Here is an 18,459-nt window from a genome sequence, read left to right on the forward strand (position 1 = left end):
CCTGCAATGCCCCCACCCTTCAGCAACGGGTGTCATTACTCCATGCCTCCCCATTCTGAGTTCTCTTCCTGTCCCCCCGGTGGTTGTGGGTTCAAGGTGTGGCTGGACCACATGGGCCAGAGCCCTTTGAGCAGCTCAGCAAGATGCTCTCGTCACCAAGCTCCCATGTCAACTCGCTGGAAGGACAACACCCACCAAGCGTGGGACTGGAGAGAAAAACACTTAGGCAAAATAAGCGTGACATTGAACTTGTGCCTTTAATGTGTAAACAATTTAAATATCGTATTACAAAATGACAAGATTATACAAATCAACATGTAAAGCATGAGAGCTGTGAAGCGAAATCTTCGTCTGCCCAGTTCTCCTGGGGCTGATCATGGCTGCGATGTTGGCTTCTTCTCCCTGAGGCCCCAGCCCTCATCCTTGAAGGACTCTGAGAGGGCAAGAGGCTTGTTCAAGGTCACAGAGCTCTCCTGGTTTTGTTTCTGGTGCTGCTGTCACTACACATTGTAGGGCCACTTTCAAAACAATCTTACCTGGGGGGAAAAGAAATCCAACTATCTCTTGATAGAGGTGCTGCATTTTAAAATTTCCTCCAGTCTAGAAGCCATGGACAGAAGCCCATGGAGATCCAAGTGCCCCAAGTGATGGTGTCATAACAGCAAGCTTGATGTAGGAAGCAACTCTCCGGAGGGCTAGGGGGTGTAGGGGAGCGAGGGCTTTGTGTGCATGGTTAAAACATGAGAACGGTGAAGGGAAGTTCTTCCTCTGTCCAGTTCTCCCAGGGCTGTGTTGGCTTCCCCTCCCTGAGGCCCTGGCCCCCATCCCCTCTGAGTGGAGAGAGCACTAGCCCTGAGTCTATTTCTGAGGGGTCTGAGAGGCATTTCAGAGAAGGATGCCTTGGAAGAAAACTCAGACCTTCCCTTGAAATAGCTTTGTTCTCATGCTGGGTACATGGACACAGAGCCAGCAGGGGAGAGGAGGAGGCATCCAGGCTGCTCCTGAGAGTTGCAGAGTTTAGGTGGGGCTCTGTTTAAGGACCCACTCGCCATGTGGGTTGGCACGGTACAGATCTAAGAGGTAGGCATCTGGGTCCAGGCGATGCTCATCTGTGGGAAGAAGGGGTGAAGGAGGTTGAGTGGGAGGCTATGGGAGATGCTGTTCCCCTACGCAGAGTCCTTCACCAGGCTGAGCACTGTCCCCTGGCTGTATGCATCTTGACTGCTACAGCTCACAGTTACCACTTCTGCTGGAGGACTGAGCTCCGCTGAGGGAAGATGCCTTGCCAGAAAAGTGACATCCCCTCCCCCTGAGAAAGCCCACAGTCAAAGACTGATGGACACAGACTACCAAAGACTAGTCTCCTTGCCTCAAAATGCAACAACTCTGATGTGATTTGTGCTCTAGAGCCCCCTAGTGGATCAGGCCAAGCTCCAGGATGTGGACACTCCTGGTCCCTGCCCCTTCCCTATCCTCCTTCACTCCTTCCCTTGGAACCCTTTTCTTGAGGGGCACCCGCTCAGTGCATCATGTACTACTGATGCCATGTCTTAGCCTCCGCTTCTTGGCCAGTGGCCCTCAAAGTGTGGCCCCTCAACCAGCAGCATCCGCAACTTCTGGGACCTCATCAGAAACACACATTCTCAGGCCCCACCATCTGCGTCTTAGCCCTCCAGGGGATCCTGAGGTTCCGGTAAAGTCTGAGGATCATTGTTCTAGAGAATGCAAAGGGAAACAGCTGCCCATCCTTGGTTCCCACAGAGCCAGGGACCTCCCAGAGCCGGACATTTATTTGCAGAATTCCTTAAGGACTCCTTGGCCCCTGGGCCAGGGATGAGGTCCATCCCAGCTAGGGTGTCCCAGAGGAGTCAGTTTCACTGGTGGTACTGCCAGCCTTGACACTAAACAAACCTTCTGCCTCTCTCTGCAAGCCTGAGGCCAGCTCCAGGCAAAATCCAAACTCTAGGATAGGCTTCTAAGACTTGCACTTTAACCCTACAGCAGGACTCTGCCTGGTTTCATTGGCGATAGAGGCCTGGGGGGAAGGCTCATCTCCAGGCAGACTCTGGCCTCCCCCAGAAGGTCTCAGTCAAACTCTGAGGTCGAAGAACTCCCAGGGACCTGGGCTCTGTTCCCGTTTCCCACAGTGGAACTTACTGATATTCCCTCCAACTTCATAGAGGAGGATGTTGGCTGACTCCATGGGCCTGTGGCTGTAAAACAGAGAAAGAAAAAAAAAACTCCTGCCTTTTCCTTCTAGAAACAGCAAGACCAACAACTGTGCATGGCCCCCAGGTCTGGAAAGGGCAGTCTTCACTGATTTTCAGTCCCACTGGGGAGAAGACGTATAAGGACCCTCCTGAGAGAGCTGGAGCCAGTGACAGAGTCCAGCAACCAGGGGCTGGGGAGAGGTAGCTGGAGGGCACGTGGTGAGGCTCAGCCAGAGGTGCATCCCGCTGCGAGGCTCCTTCCTTCCGGGCATCAGAATGGAGACTGCGAGGGCAGGGGAATGAGTGGTGACAGATGGGGACAGGAGCCTGCGGTGAGGGGAAGATTTTGTGTCAAGATGGATTATGGACATTGTATGATTACATATGATAATTATGCTTATCATGTAAGAATCACAATTATTATATGATAATTACGCATATCCTGAGTTCAATTCCACGGCCTCTTATCTGCCATGTGGCCTTAAGCAAGCCCCTTCTCTTTTCTGAGTCTTAGTACTCCCATCTGTTCAAGGAGGAGCTGAACCAGACAGTTGCTGGAGATGACAGTCTGAGGATTCCTTGTGCCAATGCCAAGAAGGAAACTCTTGAGGGCTCAGGCTGTTTCCTGTACCCTGGGAATGATGGCTGCTCATCAGCCCCCGACCTTCTTCCAGATCCTTGGCCAAGCTCTGCTCCTTGCTGCAGAACCTTTGCCGTGCAGTTTTCTGTGCCAGGAAGCCTCACCTCGCTCCCAGACGACACCAGCTTCTTTGTCTTCCAGACACATTATTCCCTGCATTTCTTATGAAACCTAATACAGTTTGTAACTTGATCTTTGGTTCGTGACTATTTGCTTTATGTCCAGCTCTTCCTCAGGGCTGTGGGCTCTGAAGAGCACGGCCTCTGTCTGTTCTTTTCATGCCTAGTCTATAATTCTCTTAATACATGGTGGGCCAGGTGCAGTGGCTCACGCCTGTAATCCCAGCACTTTGGGAGGCTGAGCTGGGCAGATCACTTGAGGTCAGGAGTTTGACACCAGCCTGGCTAACATGGTAAAACCCTATTTCTACTAAAAATACAAAAAAATTAACCAGGCATGGTGGCAGACGCCTGTAATCCCAGCTACTTGGGAGGCCGAGGCAGGAAAATCACTTCAACCTGGGAGGAGGAAGTTGCAGTGAGCCAAGATCGCGCCACTGCACTCCAGCTTAGGTGACAGAGTGAGACTCCATCTCAAAACAAAACAAACAAACAGAAAAACATGGTGCCTGGTGGTGGGCATTCATTAAATACCTATTAAAATGAATGAGTGAGTGGTACTCATAATGATTATTACTTGGAGCCAAGAAGCTCTCTAAGGTTGGAGAACCCATCTGACCACCCCAGAAAGGGAAGGCCAGGCCAGGCCAACAGTGTGTGTAACTCCCTGGTGGCTTTCAGCTCTGGGGTGCAGACCCCTCCCTGCAGGGGAGAGGCTCCTGCCTCCAGGAGGTGCCCCTTACTGTAGAAGGAGGCTGTTCATGTCCTCACTGCCTTCTTGACCCTTGGAACCAGTGCTGAGGTGCTCTGTGAACTGCCTCAGGACATGGGCCACTTTGGTGCTGGGAGTGAGAGGCACCTTCAAGGGATCCTTGATAGGCCAGACCACCTGGATCTTTGCCACCTTGGGAGTCTGCAGAGAGAGAGAGGAAGATCCATATACACAAGAGCCAGTATGCCTGGAGTTCAAACACGGATGCATAAACATGCATACATGGCACTTACCCAAATGCCCACGCTGAAAATCACAAGACGCCACACACACACACGCACACCGGCCACTTGGGCACCGATCACAGACATACACATTCTGGATGTGTGCGCACACCACAGACAGAGAAACATGTCTGTGTTTCTACGCCTGTGTTTGTGTTTCTGTGCCTGTGTTTCGCACTTGTACACACAGCAGGGGTACATGCAACGCACCCACAAACACAGACATGTAGGTTTGTATAAAGACCCATCACCCACACATTGTGCACGATGCAGCCTCGACGCTCATCAATTTCTCTGATCGGGACTTTAATAAGGAACCGTGTTCAGGACCCCTCCCAGGAATACCCAGTATTTTTGGAAGGCTCTTCCCTTCCACTATCCCCCTCCCAGCCCCAGTCACCTCACACCCCGCAGAGCGATCCCCATTTTCCCAACCCTCGGCCTGGGGCTGCCTAAAAATGGGGCGGAGAAGACGGCTTCTAGGGGAAGTCTCCGAGTCACTCCATTTCCCCTCCCCAACACCCTTGTAAGCCTTCGTTTCGCAGCCACGCCTCCTCGCTCCCCGTGACGGCGCCGCAGCACCCCCTGGTGGCCTCACTGGGCCGTTGCTGGTAGCCCGGTAGCGGGGACCTGGAGGAAGGTAAGCACCAAGCTCCAGGTGCCCTCCTGTCGCCTAGGGCCCTTCTCCACCTGTCTGGGGTCGGAGGCACTCACCGCCTCGAGGCTGTCCCCCGTCTTGTCCCTATCTGCGTGCATCCTCCGCAGCCAAGTCTTGAGGCCCGCGTCGCAGAGCTGAGGACGCCTGCTGCTGCTGTCGTTCAGTTTTCGCACCTGGGCGACCAGGAAAGAGGCGACCTGGCCAGAAAGGATCGAGTCTCGGCAGGGTGATAGGACTGCTGGGGCCGAGAGGCAGAACCCCCTCCAGGGTCATCGTGGCCTCTTCCCTGGCCCAGCGTCCCACAGGGCTTGGAAATACGCATGTGTTGGACTTGGGACGGAAGCACTGGTTTGGTGGAATGAGGAGGGGGCATTCAGCCCCTGAAGTGGGCCTTGGAGGAGGGGGCCCTGAGAGTGGAGCCCACCCTGAGGCTTAGTGGACAGTGGTTCCCCTCGACAGAGGCTGGAGGGTCCTGCACCTGCTGAGGGATAGCTGCTTGCTGGCATACTCAGGAGGGGGTGTCCCCAAAACACACCGGGGGCAGGCTCTGCTCTGAGAACCTCCAGACAGCCCACACTGGGGGATTCCTATAGAGGCCTCCAGATCAACCCATGCCTCTCTGTGGGATCCGAACCCAGCAAAGTCAGAGAACCCAGACTCCATGGACCCTGATAAGAACACGTTTCTGTCTCCCAGGGTCTGATGGAACTGGGGTCGATTCTGAACTCCCCTCTTTGCTATGTGTGTGCTGACTAAAGGTGACACACACGGGGGAGGGCAAGGGTGATGGGGGTTCTCCCCTTTCACTTTTTCTACATCTATGTTGTCTGAAGCTTTTCTAACAAGAAAACATTCAGGAATTTCTTGAATTTTTAAAGCTCCCTCCAATAAAAAGAAGTATTACAATCCAATGTCTTTTAGTAGCAACATTATCTCAAAGGGCTGAGTGCAGAGAAGAAAGGAACTATGGGGGTGTAAGGGGTGTATGAGGGAGGAGTAGGGGACTTTTAACAGAGGAGTTGACTCTTGAATTAAGAGTTCTTGAAGAATGAGTGGAGGACAGCAGGCTTCTGCCATTAAAAAAAAAAAAAAAAAAAGGTGGGGGAAAGAGAATTCCAGGCAGAGTAAACTGCATAAGCAAAAATTCAGAAGTGTGAAGTACTAGATGAGTTTGGAGTGCCAGCTGGCACTTGCTGTGTTTAGAACACAGAAGAGTGCCCAGCAGGGTCGGAGAGAAACTGAGAACAGTCAAAGAGGGCTTCACTTGCTGGTTTCTGGAATAGGAAATTTAATCTAATGACTTCACAGAAGGAGGGAGGGATAGGAGGAAGGACTGTGGTTGGATGGATGAGTGGACAGTTGGATAGATGCATGGTTGGTAGATGAGTAGGTGGATGGATGGGTAGATAGTTGGATAGATGCATGGTTTAGTTGGAGAGATGCATGGTTGGGTAGATGGGTGGATGGATGGATGGGTGAATGAGTGGATGGATGGTTGGTAGATGAGTGGATAGATGTACGATTGGTGAATGGGTGAGTGGATGATAGATTGGTGGATGGGTGGATGGGGAAGTTGGAGGAATTAATGGATGGATGGGTGGTGGGTAGACGGGTGGGGGGATAGGTGGGTGGATAAGTGGGTGGGTGATGAGCAGATGCATAAATGGATGGGTGGGTGAGTGAGTGGGTGGATGGATGGATGGGTAGGTGAGTGGGTAGGTGGGTGGATAGGAGACTAAATGGAAGTATGAATGAACAGATGGAGGGAAGAGGATACACGTCTCTGGGTGAGAAAGCAGCCGGGTCAGCAGTGGTAGATGGTGCTACCTTGTGTTCACAGAGTCTCAGGAGCTGGAGGGGTCTCAGTGCTGCGGGCACCATGCATGCTGACACTGCAGAGGGGCCTCTCTCCTCCTCTGGCTCCTCGCCTTGCTGTCACTTGTTACTCAGGGCAAAGCTCATAGTGGGGGCAAGGGGGCAGGGGTATCCCTGTTATCTGGTTCCGGGCTCTGTTTTAGGCAGGCCCGGTGATCCCGGGCCTCAGGGATGGGGCTTTCTCAGCAGTATAAAAGCTTTGATGTGAAGGAATTATTTGTGGGAGTTGGGGGAACGCCTGCAATCTGGGGTAGACCAGATGGCAGCAGACTGACAGAGAGGCGTGGCAGCGGAGGCAGAAAGGGAAGACACTTCTTGGTCACTAAGGCAGGGGGAAGAAGAAAACACAGTCCTGTGCAGAGGCCAACAAAGGGCCTGGAAGGGACACACTAGGAAACTGAAAGGACAATGCCCAGGCTCCTGGAGAGCAGGGACGGCAGGGCAGCGGCACCCAGAGGAGGGATACCCAGCACCCAGCAGCACTCACCGTCCACAACAGATCCTGGTAGTGCACCATTATCTGCACCACCTCGGCTGCCCCCTCTGCCAGCTGCTTCTCCTTGCCTTTGGGGAGCTTGGGGGGCCGCCCTTGGTGCAGAAAGAGGTTAGGGGCCATCACGGTGGAAACATTCCACAGAGTCATCTTGTTGTGCTGTTCCCGGGCCACCACCTTCCTGAGGAATTCCAGCAGTGCCTGGGGAAGGGGGCAGAATCTCCCTCAAATCTCAGCCCATCCCTGGCGCCATCCCCAGGGCATCCTGATGCATGACAAGGGGGCGCTAGGAAGGAGCCAGGAGCTGGGAGGGCAGCAAGAGGGGCTCCTGTTCCAGCTGTGCCACCAGCCCACTCTGCGACCTCTCTGTGTCTCCACTTCCTGCTCTGCAGTGTCCAAAACACTGTCCCTTCCCTGCTCCCTCAGAGACTAATGAGACAACTGGGTCGGATTTCGGCTTCCAGGTAGAAAAGGGCCACAGGTCTGGAACATAGGTCATTTCCTGGTGAGGCCCAGGACAGCTCCTTCTTTCTGGAGTCTGGATCTACCCAAAATGCAAAGGAAAGAACAGAGAAGCAGAGACGCTGGGAAGAGCAGGGAAAGGTGATAAGACCTACCATTTATGATGTATTCTTTGTGTTCCCGGGCCTTTAGTTGGTACATCTTATTTAATCCTCATAGTAACTTTATAAGGCAGTTTTTTTTGTTTTTGTTTTTGTTTTTGAGTCAGAATGTCACTGTGTCACCCAGGCTGGAATGCAGTGGTGTGATCTTGGCTCAGCTCCCTGCAACTTCTGCCTCCCAGGTTCAAGTGACCCACCCACCTCAGCCTCCCAAGTCACTGGGATTACAAGTGTGCACCACCACATCCAGCTAATTTTTATATTTTTAGTAGAGACGGGGTTTCACCATGCTGGCCAGGCTGGTCTCAAACTCCTGACCTCAAATGATCCTCCCACCTTGGCCTCCCAAAGTGCTGGGATTACACACATGAGCCACTGCGCCTGGCCAAGGTAGCTCTTATTATTGCATGCATTTTATAGAGAATGAAACAAGCTTGGAGAATGCACCAAGAGTCACACAGCCAGTAAGGATAAAGGGACAGAGTGAAGAAGGGAGGGACTGAAGAAGGGAGGGAGGGATTAATGGATGAATGGATAAATGGGTGGATGGATAAAGAAAAGAAGAAGAATAGATGGGTGAATGAGGATAAATGGGTGGAGGAAGGAAGAATAAATGGAAAGGAGGTGGTAGTGAAGGAGGGAAGGAGGGAGGGAGGAAGGGAGGAAGGGAGGGAGGGAGAGGGGATAGGAACAGAGGACACATACTGAATACCCTGCAAAGCATCATCTTCTACCCTATGATTCCTTATGAGTTAGCTTTTATGATTTCCAAAATAAGATGCTATTAATGCTATTATCATCCTCATTTTACTGAAAAGGAAGCATAAACTCAAGCAGGAAGATCTGGGGCCCCTTCACAGGCTGACCCTGGAGGCACATCTGGAGTCTGACCGAAGGACAGCCAAGAGGGTATAGGGAGCTGGGCGAAGGCTGAGCATCCACTCCTATATGACAAGGAGAATTTGCTAAGGGATTTTTCCCAAACTGGTTCAGCACGGAACACCAGTGCCGTGCAATGCTTTCCACAACAAAAGAGGTCCCTGATCAACTGCGATTTTAGAGTGCTGCATACTCTAATCCCACTTGGAGATTCTCTCAAATCCTCAATATACCAAAGGCTTTGAGAAGTCCTGGGGAGAAAAATATTCTTAACCTTGTTTCATGAACTCTGTGTTTACTTATCCAGGCTTGGCCACAAGGTGCTAACACCTGTTAGCACCACGTGGAACTGACGCTCTGTAGTGCCCACTCTGGGACTATCCCTTTTCAGGGCTCATCCACTTTCTTTAGGAAAAAGTCTCAAGAGAAGTCTGTGTGGGTCGTCACTGAACCCTAGCAGCTGGCAGAAGTTGCTGAATGAATGAATAAATGAGCACATTTGGAGCCATAGCTGTGGGTGTGGGCTGACATGGCAAAGTGGTGGTGGTGCATGGTAACTCTTACCTTTAAGGCATTTCTGTTGGGTTCTGGGAGGATGAGGATGAGCAGGTGAAGAACCTGCAGGCGCTGCTTCAGGTCGGGGATGTCTGCGGGAAGGGAGGGACCTCAGTCTCCATGGGAGGCTCAGGGACTCCCTCCCTCACTCTGGTCTCTTCTTGGGGACCTTCCAGAGCTGAAAAGCCAGAGGACAGCCAGGAATCCCTTTTTCCATAAGGTGCGGGATTATTTCCTTGTCTAATGTTGGCTCAGACAGAGCCCTGACCAGTGCTGGTAGAGAGGTTCACTCGCTATACTTTGTGTAGCAAAATAAACACACACATGCGTGTGCATGCACGCACATGCCGCACACACCCAGATATGCAGTCCAGGCTACAGCCCAGGGTCAGAAATGCAATGAACCAGCAAATTACCCTTAGTAAGGGCGACAAGAGAGCTCAATGGGCCCAGACAGAAGGTTTCATGAAACCCTCTGTATTGTGAGGGTTGAAAAAGGAAAAGCCGTCTCACACCTGGTGTCAGGATCTCCGGGGAGAGGAGGCAGGTAGGAGGAGGTAGTAGTTACAGATTCAAAGAAGGAGTTCATCAGAGCCAGACAAGACCCAGCAGCTCAGAGCTGCCTGGAACCTGGAGAAGAGCTGCATAGGAGACACAGAGGCTGAGCACCCAGGGCGCCAGGCCTACAACCCCGTATGACCTTCCTTCCTTCCTTCCTCCCTCCCTCCCTCCCTTCCTTCTCTCACCTATCAACAAATACATATCAAGTACCTGTCAGGTGCTATGCTCAGTCTAGGCACCTGGGACACAATAGTGAAGGAGGAAAATAAAGCAGGCTTGTGGAGCTTACATTTCAGAGGGGAGACACAATACACAAGCAAAGAATAAATCAGAGTATGATGGGCATCACTGCATCATTATAGAGGCTAGCAGGCAGCACGGAGTGTGGGGTCACGGAAGGTCCCTCACAGGCTCTGACAGCCAGCTGAAACTTGAAAGGCAGGAAGCAGCCAAATGAGGGCCGAGGGAGGTTCCATTCAGAGACAGCAGCAAGTGCAGATGCTCCAGGGAAGGAAAGAGGAGAGGGAACAGCAAAGTGGGAGGGCCTGACCAGACAGTTAGGAAGGAGGAGGCCAGGAAGAAAGGGGGCCAAAAATAGGCAGGACCTGAGCCGAAGTAGGTGGGCCCAGTAAGGATTGGAATCTTATTACAAGGGTGCTGTGGAGGATGGGTAACAGCATAGGGAAGGGATCTGATTTATGTTTTGCAATGAGGTCGAGGCCAGGCCTGATGATTCATGCCTGTAATCTCATCACTTTGGGAGGCTGAAGTGGGAGGATCACTTGAGGCCACGAGTTTGACACTAGCCTGGGCAACATAGCGAGACCCCCATCACTACAAAAACGTTTTAAACAAGTATGCCAGGCATGGTCTCATGTGCCTGTATTCTTAGCTACTTGGGAGGCTGAGGCAGGAGAATTACTTGAACGCAAGAATTCAAGGTTGCAGTGAGCTAGGATCATGCCACTGCACTCCAGCCTGGGTGACAGAGCAAGACTCCGTCTCTTAAAAAAAAAAGAAAGAAAGAAAAGAAGAAGAAAAAAGAAAACACTGAGGTTGTGAGAATCAAAGGTCAGAGAAGACTTCTCAGGATCCCTGTCCCCTCCCCTAGCTTGGGGGTGGAAATCAGACTGCCTGAGCCTTGAAGCTTTTTGGAGAATTCAGAGAGACAGGGAGAACCTCATGGTCACGAATGAGATCTCAGGAGAGCTGCTCTACTTTTCTGAGAAAAATTAGAATGTTTGTACACTGTGGATTGTGAAGAAGTCCAGACAGGAACATATATATGCAGACTATACATAGAGCAAGGTCTGTGCAATACATGCTGATCTGCAGACGCACACACAGATGGACACAGATGGACGTGATCTGCAGACGCACACACACAGATGGACACAGATGGACGCAATCTGCAGACGCCCACACAGATGGACGCAATCTGCAGACGCGCACACACAGATGGATGCGATCTGCAGATGCGCACACAGATGGACACAGATGGACGCGATCTGCAGACGCACACACAGATGGACACGATCTACAGATGCGCACGCAGATGGACGCAATCTGCAGACGCGCACACACAGATGGACATGATCTGCAGATGCACACACAGATGGATGCGATCTGCAGACGCGCACACAGATGGACGCAATCTGCAGACGCACACACAGATGGACGCGATCTGTAGACGCGCACACAGATGGACGTGCACACACATGTGACAACAGATACACGGGTAGACGATGCTGATAAGCTCAACCCCATGGATGTCAAGATGTGAAGGAAACCAGTCCACTCGGCCACGTGAGAACTAACAGGGACTGTAGTGTGCAAAACCTTAGCCTCCTCTCCTCACACACCTGCACATGCACACATGCCATACAACACACACAGGACACACGTGCACATGCGTATGCACACATATTGGGCTCACATGCTCACACTTGCTTCTTCCCCCATTGGTTGGACATTTCTGGAACAGACATTTCCAGGAACGGGCAGTCCTGCCTTTGCATGGCTTCCCCTCTCCAACCAAGGCCAATGACATCCAACTCTCCAGCCTTGCACAGGCTAAGGGCTTGGGCACACTCACTGGGCACCACAGCGAAGGCCGGGAGGTACTCAGCCGTGAGCAAAGGCGTTGGCAGCTTCCGGATGAACCTTTTGAGCAAATCGGAGGCGTCATTGTGATGAACCTCGTCCCAGCTAAAAAGGCCAGCATAGAAGTCTCTCTCCAGCTTCTGTTCCAGCCCCTACAGGAAGGAGGGGCACGAAAACACAGTTGGCCCAGGGCTCCGGTAGAAGCTGCTCTACCACTTCTCTGGGGCTCGGTTTCCTCATCTGCAAAGTGGGGACAACAAGAGCACCTCCCTCGTGGGGTTGAAGTGAGGACGAAATGGCCTAAAGTGCGTGTCACTGAGCACAGGGCTCTGCTCATTAAACGTTGGTGGTCTGACTCCAGGGCCACGCTCTCCGCCACCATGCTCATCATGCCACCTTCAGCCTCTCAAACCCTCGACCCACACGGAGACCAAAGACAGATCACCGGTGAGCCAGGGACTGGATTCTCTTCCGGCTTAACACACATATGAGGATGGGGGAGATGCAGCCTCAGTGAAGCAGGGGAAGCCAAACCATTACCTTGACCCTGGCCTGGGATCCGGGCACCCTGAGAATGCCTTCCGTGTCCAGTCCTCTCTTTTCCAAACAGGACAGCAGCTGTCAAGAGACAGAAACCAGCATTTAAACTAGGAAACGCTGAAAAGCAGGATTCAAAATGGTGTGTCTGTCTCCCATGAAAATCAGAAAGAGGGGGGTACCGGGAGAAGCGTTTCCTTCAAAATAATAATGGCTTTTGTGACCACCTCCATGAGCCAGGCATTGTGAGAGCTTCATACAGATTTTTCTCATTTAATCATTGATAACAGGAGGATACTGTTATCATCATCCCAATTTACAGATGTTGAAAGGGAGGCTAATGAAAGGTCAAAAATCCACCCTTGACTTTAAGATTCAGAAGTTAAAAAGAAAAAAAAATCCACCCCAAGGATCACTTGAGGCCAGGAATTCGAGACCAGCTTGGGCAACATAGTGAGACCCTGTCTCTACAAAAAAGTTAAGACAAAAATTTATAAAATAAAAACAATAACAACCAAAATCCACCCCGGGTCTCTGAGCTAGCAAGTGCCAGAGTCAGAATTTGAACCCAGATCTGCCTGATTCCAAAGCCCATCCTTTCTCCCCTTTGCTAGATGTCTCCTGACAATGGTCCCCAGAGCCCGCTTCTGAAGGATTAAATAAACCCAAGCTGGGGACGACTTACGGCTTGAAGGACCAGTGGGACCTGTGTGCTGGGGAGGACTTTGTGGTCAGCTTCTAGCAGGCTGTCAAGGGGCACACCGAAGAGGCGAGTTTCTGCAGGAAATCAAAGAGCAGAAGGCGCATTTCACTTCCTGGAACGACCACTGGGCTTGGACCTGCAAGATCTCCTGGGCAACTAGAATCAGACCCCTTTTCCTGTGGAAGGACTGAGCTCTCTGGAGAATGGCTGGACCCAAACCTCTCCTCTTGAGCAGAATATTTGGCCTCAGCAGTAATGAAGACATCACTGCTGAGGAGATACGTCTCAGAGCGGAAAATCTCAGCTGGATAAAGAAGTACTGAAAGGGCCAGGTGCGGTGGCTCAAGCCTGTAATCCCAGCACTTTGGGAGGCCAAGGCGAGCGGATCACCTTAGGTCAGGAGTTCGAGACTAGCCTGGCCATGGCGAAACCCCGTCTCTACTAAAAACACAAAAAAACATTAGCCGAGCGTGGTGGTGGGTGTCTGTAATCCCAGCTACTTGGGAAGCTGAGGCAGGAGAATTGCTTGAACCCGGGAGGCAGAGGTTGCAGTGAGCCAAGATCATACCACAGCACTCCAGCCTGGGCAATAAGAGCGAAACTGTCTCACAGAAAAAAAAAAAAGTATTGAAAGGGAAGTATGCTGCTGCTTCAGGGAGCACCAGGCATAAAAATGTAACAGCAGTCCTGGGTAGAGCTCTGGCTCTGCAGGATGGGCCAGGTTCTAGAGAATGTGTTCCTCAGGTCCATCTTAACCACCCCGGCTTGAAGTCTTCTCAGGCAAACTCCTCCTTCCACATTTTCCCACACCTTCCTTCTTTCTCCCTTCTCTGGCCTACCCCACCTCTGCTAGATTCCTCTCCCTGGTCTTTTTTATTCACCATCCTCTTGTCTTTAAAGAAACAAACCAAAAAACCAAACCAAAACAAACCAAAAAATCACAATGCATAATGCTGACAATGACGCAGCAAGATGAACACTTTTGCACACTGCTGAAGGACAATATTATCTCAAGAACTTAACTCATAAATGTAATGTAAAGTAATCTAAGATACATTCAAAAGCATATATATAGCAGTAGTGATTGTGTCTTATAGTAGGAAAGATATGGGCATCAAAAATGTCGGCTAATAGGGAAATGGTTAAATATATTAGAATACATCCACAAGGAGGAAAATAGTGCAGTGATTAAAAATCGTGTTTTCACTGAGGCAAGGTGGCTCATGCCTGTAACCCCAGCACTTTGGGAGGCTAAGGTGGGAAGGTCGTTTGAGCCCAGGAGTTTGAGCCAGGCCTGGACAACATGGAAATACTGCCTTTCTACAAAAAAATACAAAAATTAGCAGGGTGTGGTGGCACACACCTGCAGTGCCAGCTACTCAGGAGGCTGAAGTGGGAGGGTCACCTGAGCCTGGGGAGTTTGAGGCTGCAGTGAGCTGTGATCATGCCACTGCACTCCAGCCTGGGCAAGAGAGAGAGACTCTGTCTCAAAAATAAATAAATAAATAAAAATCATGTTTTCAAGGAATATTTAATAGTTGTGGTAGATGCCACTATTGTTCTAAATTCATTACCCCTCTTTGTATCCACACCCTCTGCCATGTGAACTTGCAAATCTTCCCATTAGGGAAGCACAGCGTACCTCCTCACCCCTTGCTAGGCCATGTGACTAGTTTGGACCAATGGCATGGGAACCTACATGACGCAAGCAGAGGCTTAAAATGTGGTAGAGTTTGCCCTCTGAGCTTCTGCTGTCACCATGAAAACATCCTCCAGACGGCCAGCTGGTCCCAGGAGGACGAAAGACCTGAGAGCAGACCTACACTCAGCCAACAACTTGGAGCCAAGCCCAGCCTAGATCAGCCAAGCTATGCCCAGTTTACCCACAAGCACGTGAGCAAGAGTAAAGAGTTCTTAAGTCATGAGTTTGGCGGTTGTTTGTTATGTAGCATTATCATGACAACCACTAAATGATACAATAACTGGAAAATGTCCATAATTCTATATATATAATATTCTATAATATAGATCGATAACTATAATATATTCTATTATATATAATGTAATTATGAAACAGGGTCTCATAGTTCTATATATATATAGAATTGAGACAGAGACTCTCTCTGTCACCAAGGCTGGAGTATAGTGGCATGATCAAGGCTCACTGCAGCCTTCACTTCCCAGGCTCAAGTGATCCTCCCACCTCAGCCTCCTGGGTAGCTGGGACTACAGGAGTGCACCACCACGCCTGGCTACTTTTTTGTTTTTTGTAGAGACAGGGTCTCACTATGTCACCCATGCTGGTCTCAAACTCCTGGGCTCAAGTGACCCTGCCACCTCGGCCTCCCAAAGTGTTGGCATTACAGGAGTGAGCCACTGCTCCCAGACCATAATTATATAATATGAGGTGAAAAAAGGATACATATACATACACACAAAGGAAGATAATGCATGAAAGGTGCTTTTCTGAATTATATTTTTTCCTTTTTGTATTTTACTCTATTTCACAAATTTCCCACAATGAGCAGGAATTGTTTTCATATGCAGAAAAAAATGTAAACAGAAGGAATATAGAAGCTGAGCATATTGGCCCAGCGCAGTGGCTCACGCCTGTAATCCCAGCACTTTGGGAGGCCGAGGCAGGCAGATCACGAGGTCAAGAGATCAAGACTATCCTGGCCAACATGGTGAAACCCCGTCTCTACTAAAAATACAGAAATTAGCTGGACATGGTAGTGTGCACCTGTAGTCTCAGCTACTTGGGTGGCTGAGGCAGGAGAATCGCTTGAACCCAGGAAGCGGAGGTTGCAGTGAGCCGAGATCGCACTACTGCACTCCAGCCTGGTGACAGAGCGAGACTCCGTCTCAAAAAAAAAAAAAAAAAAAAAAAAAGCTGAGCATCTCTCTCTTGGTGGGAGAGTTCGTGTACAGCTCCCTGTGAGAAAGCCAGGACTGTGGCCACAGGGCTTTCCCTGGGCCGGGGCTGCTCACCTGCCGCTTTCCACTTCCCCGCTTTGCTCCTCTTCAGGTCCAAGCCAAGGACGTCACAGAGCGCGGTCAGCTCTATGAGCGCCAGAGAAGGTACCTTCCTCATATCCTGCAGGGACAAGTCTCCTATCCTTGTCACGCCAAGTCTGCCTTTGGGGATGGTAAACTTCTATTAATAGAGAGGGAAGTAAAGACAATTTGTCAGGCTATGTGTCTGATGGGTATTTGGGGGTTCCCCCTTCTCCCCTGGGCATTTAGGCAGAAGGAAGAGCAGCGTGGATAAGAGCTGGTGTTCAGGAGTCCATCCTCAAGTCAAGTCCAAGCTCCACCTCTTGCAAATGGAGTGACATTCTGAGCCTCTGATTCCCCATCCATAATCATAAAATAGAGCCTCCATCAGAAGGTTTTTACATGTTTGTTTGTTTTTTTCTTTGGAGACACTGTCTTGCTCTGTTGCCCAAGCTGGCGTACAGTGGCATGAACATTGCTCACTGCAGCCCCGACCTCCTGGGCTCAATTGATCCTCCTGCCTCAGCCTCCTGAGTAGTTAGGACTACAGGTATGCACCCCGACACCCGGCTAATCTTTGTATTTTTTGTAGAGGCAGAGTTTCTCTGTGTTGCCCGGGCTGGTCTCAAACACCTGGGCTCGAGCAATTCTCCCAACTCAGCCTCCCAAAGTGCTGGAATTACAAGCATGAACCACCAGAACGGCCTCATAAAATTTTAGTGGGAGCAAATGACCTAATGGATATAAAGTGCTTGGCTCTGTCCCAAGCACATAGCGAAGCCTCAAGAAATGGAAACTGTTTTCACTGCCTGCCCTCCCACAAGAGGACCTGGAGAAGAGGGATCACCCCATGGGCTTCTTATTCTTGCTTCTACTCTTGTCCTTTGTTCCTCTCCCTCACAGGGTCTGTCCCCAGCCTTGGCCATGCCTCCCGCAGAAATGAAGAATGCTCAACCCTGCCTTCTAGAGGCCACACTGGGAATCTGCAGGCAGCTCCAGGCTTTCCTGCCGCCCAAGGTCAGAGAAGGCAAGCAGGAGGGCCAGGCTTGCTCAGCACTGCCTGGAGGGCGTGGCCAGACCACTTCCCAGTGCCCCTTTCGAGTGAGTGCTCAAAGGGAAAGAAATGGTAATTGATGCTTATAATACAGCCTAGTGCTTGAGGCATGAGCTATGGAGTCACACCCCCGGGGTTCAAATCCTTACTTTACCTGTGAGTGCAAGCAAATAATTTAACCTGTGTGTTCATCTGCAAAATGGAAGTGATAACAGTATCTACTTCACAAGACTGTTGGTAAGATTAAATTCAATCAAGTGTATGAAACATGGTGCCTGACACATAGTGAGTACTCAGTACTTATCATTACTTTTTAGTTTATTAACACAATTATCACCAGCTTAATAGAATGAAATTAAATCAAATATGTGAAGTACTTAGCATAATGCTTAGTGTGCGGTAAAAGATCAATATGTGATGCCTTTAGCATTATTATTATTATTCACAGGAGAGTCTTGCTCTGTCACCCAGGCCATAGTGCAGGGGTGCAATCACAGCTCACTATAACCTTGAACTCCTTGGCTCAAGTGATCCTCCTGCCCTAGTCTCCTGAGTAGCTAAGATTACAGGCACACACCACCACACTCAACTATTTTTTTTTTTTTTTTGAGACGGAGTCTCAATCTGCCACACAGGCTGGAGTGCAGTGGCATGATCTCTGCTCACTACAATCTCTGTCTCCCAGGTTCAAGCAATTCTCCTGCCTCAGCCTCCCAAGTAGCTGGGATTATAGTTGTGCACCCCCACACCCAGCTAACTTTTGTATTTTTAGTAGGTATGGGGTTTCACCATGTTGGCCCAGCTGGTCTCAAACTCCTGACCTCAAGTGATCCACCTGCCTCGGCCTCCCCAAGTGCTGGGATTACAGGCATGAGCCACCATGCCTGGCCCACAACAAATTATTTTTTAAAAATTTTTGTAGAGATGGGGTCTTGCTATGTTGCCCAGCCTGGTCTCGAATTTCTGGCCTCAAGTGATCCTCCCACCTCGGCCTTCCAAAGTGCTGGCATTACAGGTGTGTGCCACCATGCCTGGCCCTTTAGCATGATTAATTATTATCATCATTCATAATTTAATGGAGAAACACTGTCAAAGAAAAAGACAAGATAATGTTGAATATTAATTATCTCTGATGTTTTAGAAATAGAGACTCATTATTAAAAAATTTTAGGCCAGGCACAGTGGCTCACGCCTGTAATCCCAGCACTTTGGGAGGGTGAGGTGGGTGGATCACAAGGTCAGGAGATCTGGACCATCCTGGCTAACATGGTGAAACTCCATCTCTACTAAATATAAAAAAAATTAGCCAGGCATGGTGGTGGGTGCCTGTAGTCCCAGCTACTTGGGGGCTGAGGCAGGAGAATGGCATGAACCCAGGAGGCAGAGCTTGCAGTGAGCCGAGATTGTACCACTGCACTCCAGCCTGGGCAATAGAGCGAGACTCTGCCTCAAAAAA

The 18,459-nt window shown here is 50.3% G+C and overlaps 1 protein-coding gene across 1 annotated transcript in view; it reads right to left on the bottom strand.

Moving 5' to 3' along the window:
- Positions 1-239: 239 nt before the first annotated feature.
- ARHGAP40 (Rho GTPase activating protein 40) overlaps positions 240-18,459 on the bottom strand; it is a 51,047-nt gene continuing 32,827 nt past the window's right edge. Inside the window, exons 6-15 of the mRNA XM_011929055.1 lie at positions 15,944-16,109; positions 12,935-13,026; positions 12,253-12,330; positions 11,705-11,864; positions 9,058-9,140; positions 6,986-7,192; positions 4,680-4,820; positions 3,713-3,882; positions 2,158-2,213; positions 240-1,109 (exon numbers count right to left, since the gene is read on the bottom strand). Of these exons, the coding sequence (XP_011784445.1) occupies positions 1,018-1,109; positions 2,158-2,213; positions 3,713-3,882; positions 4,680-4,820; positions 6,986-7,192; positions 9,058-9,140; positions 11,705-11,864; positions 12,253-12,330; positions 12,935-13,026; positions 15,944-16,109 (1,245 nt within the window). The 3' untranslated portion in view covers positions 240-1,017. The remainder of the gene's footprint in view (positions 1,110-2,157; positions 2,214-3,712; positions 3,883-4,679; positions 4,821-6,985; positions 7,193-9,057; positions 9,141-11,704; positions 11,865-12,252; positions 12,331-12,934; positions 13,027-15,943; positions 16,110-18,459) is intronic.

The sequence above is a fragment of the Colobus angolensis genome, unplaced genomic scaffold, assembly GCF_000951035.1.
Source record: "Colobus angolensis palliatus isolate OR3802 unplaced genomic scaffold, Cang.pa_1.0 Scaffold8, whole genome shotgun sequence".
NCBI classification, from domain to species: Eukaryota; Metazoa; Chordata; class Mammalia; order Primates; family Cercopithecidae; genus Colobus; species Colobus angolensis.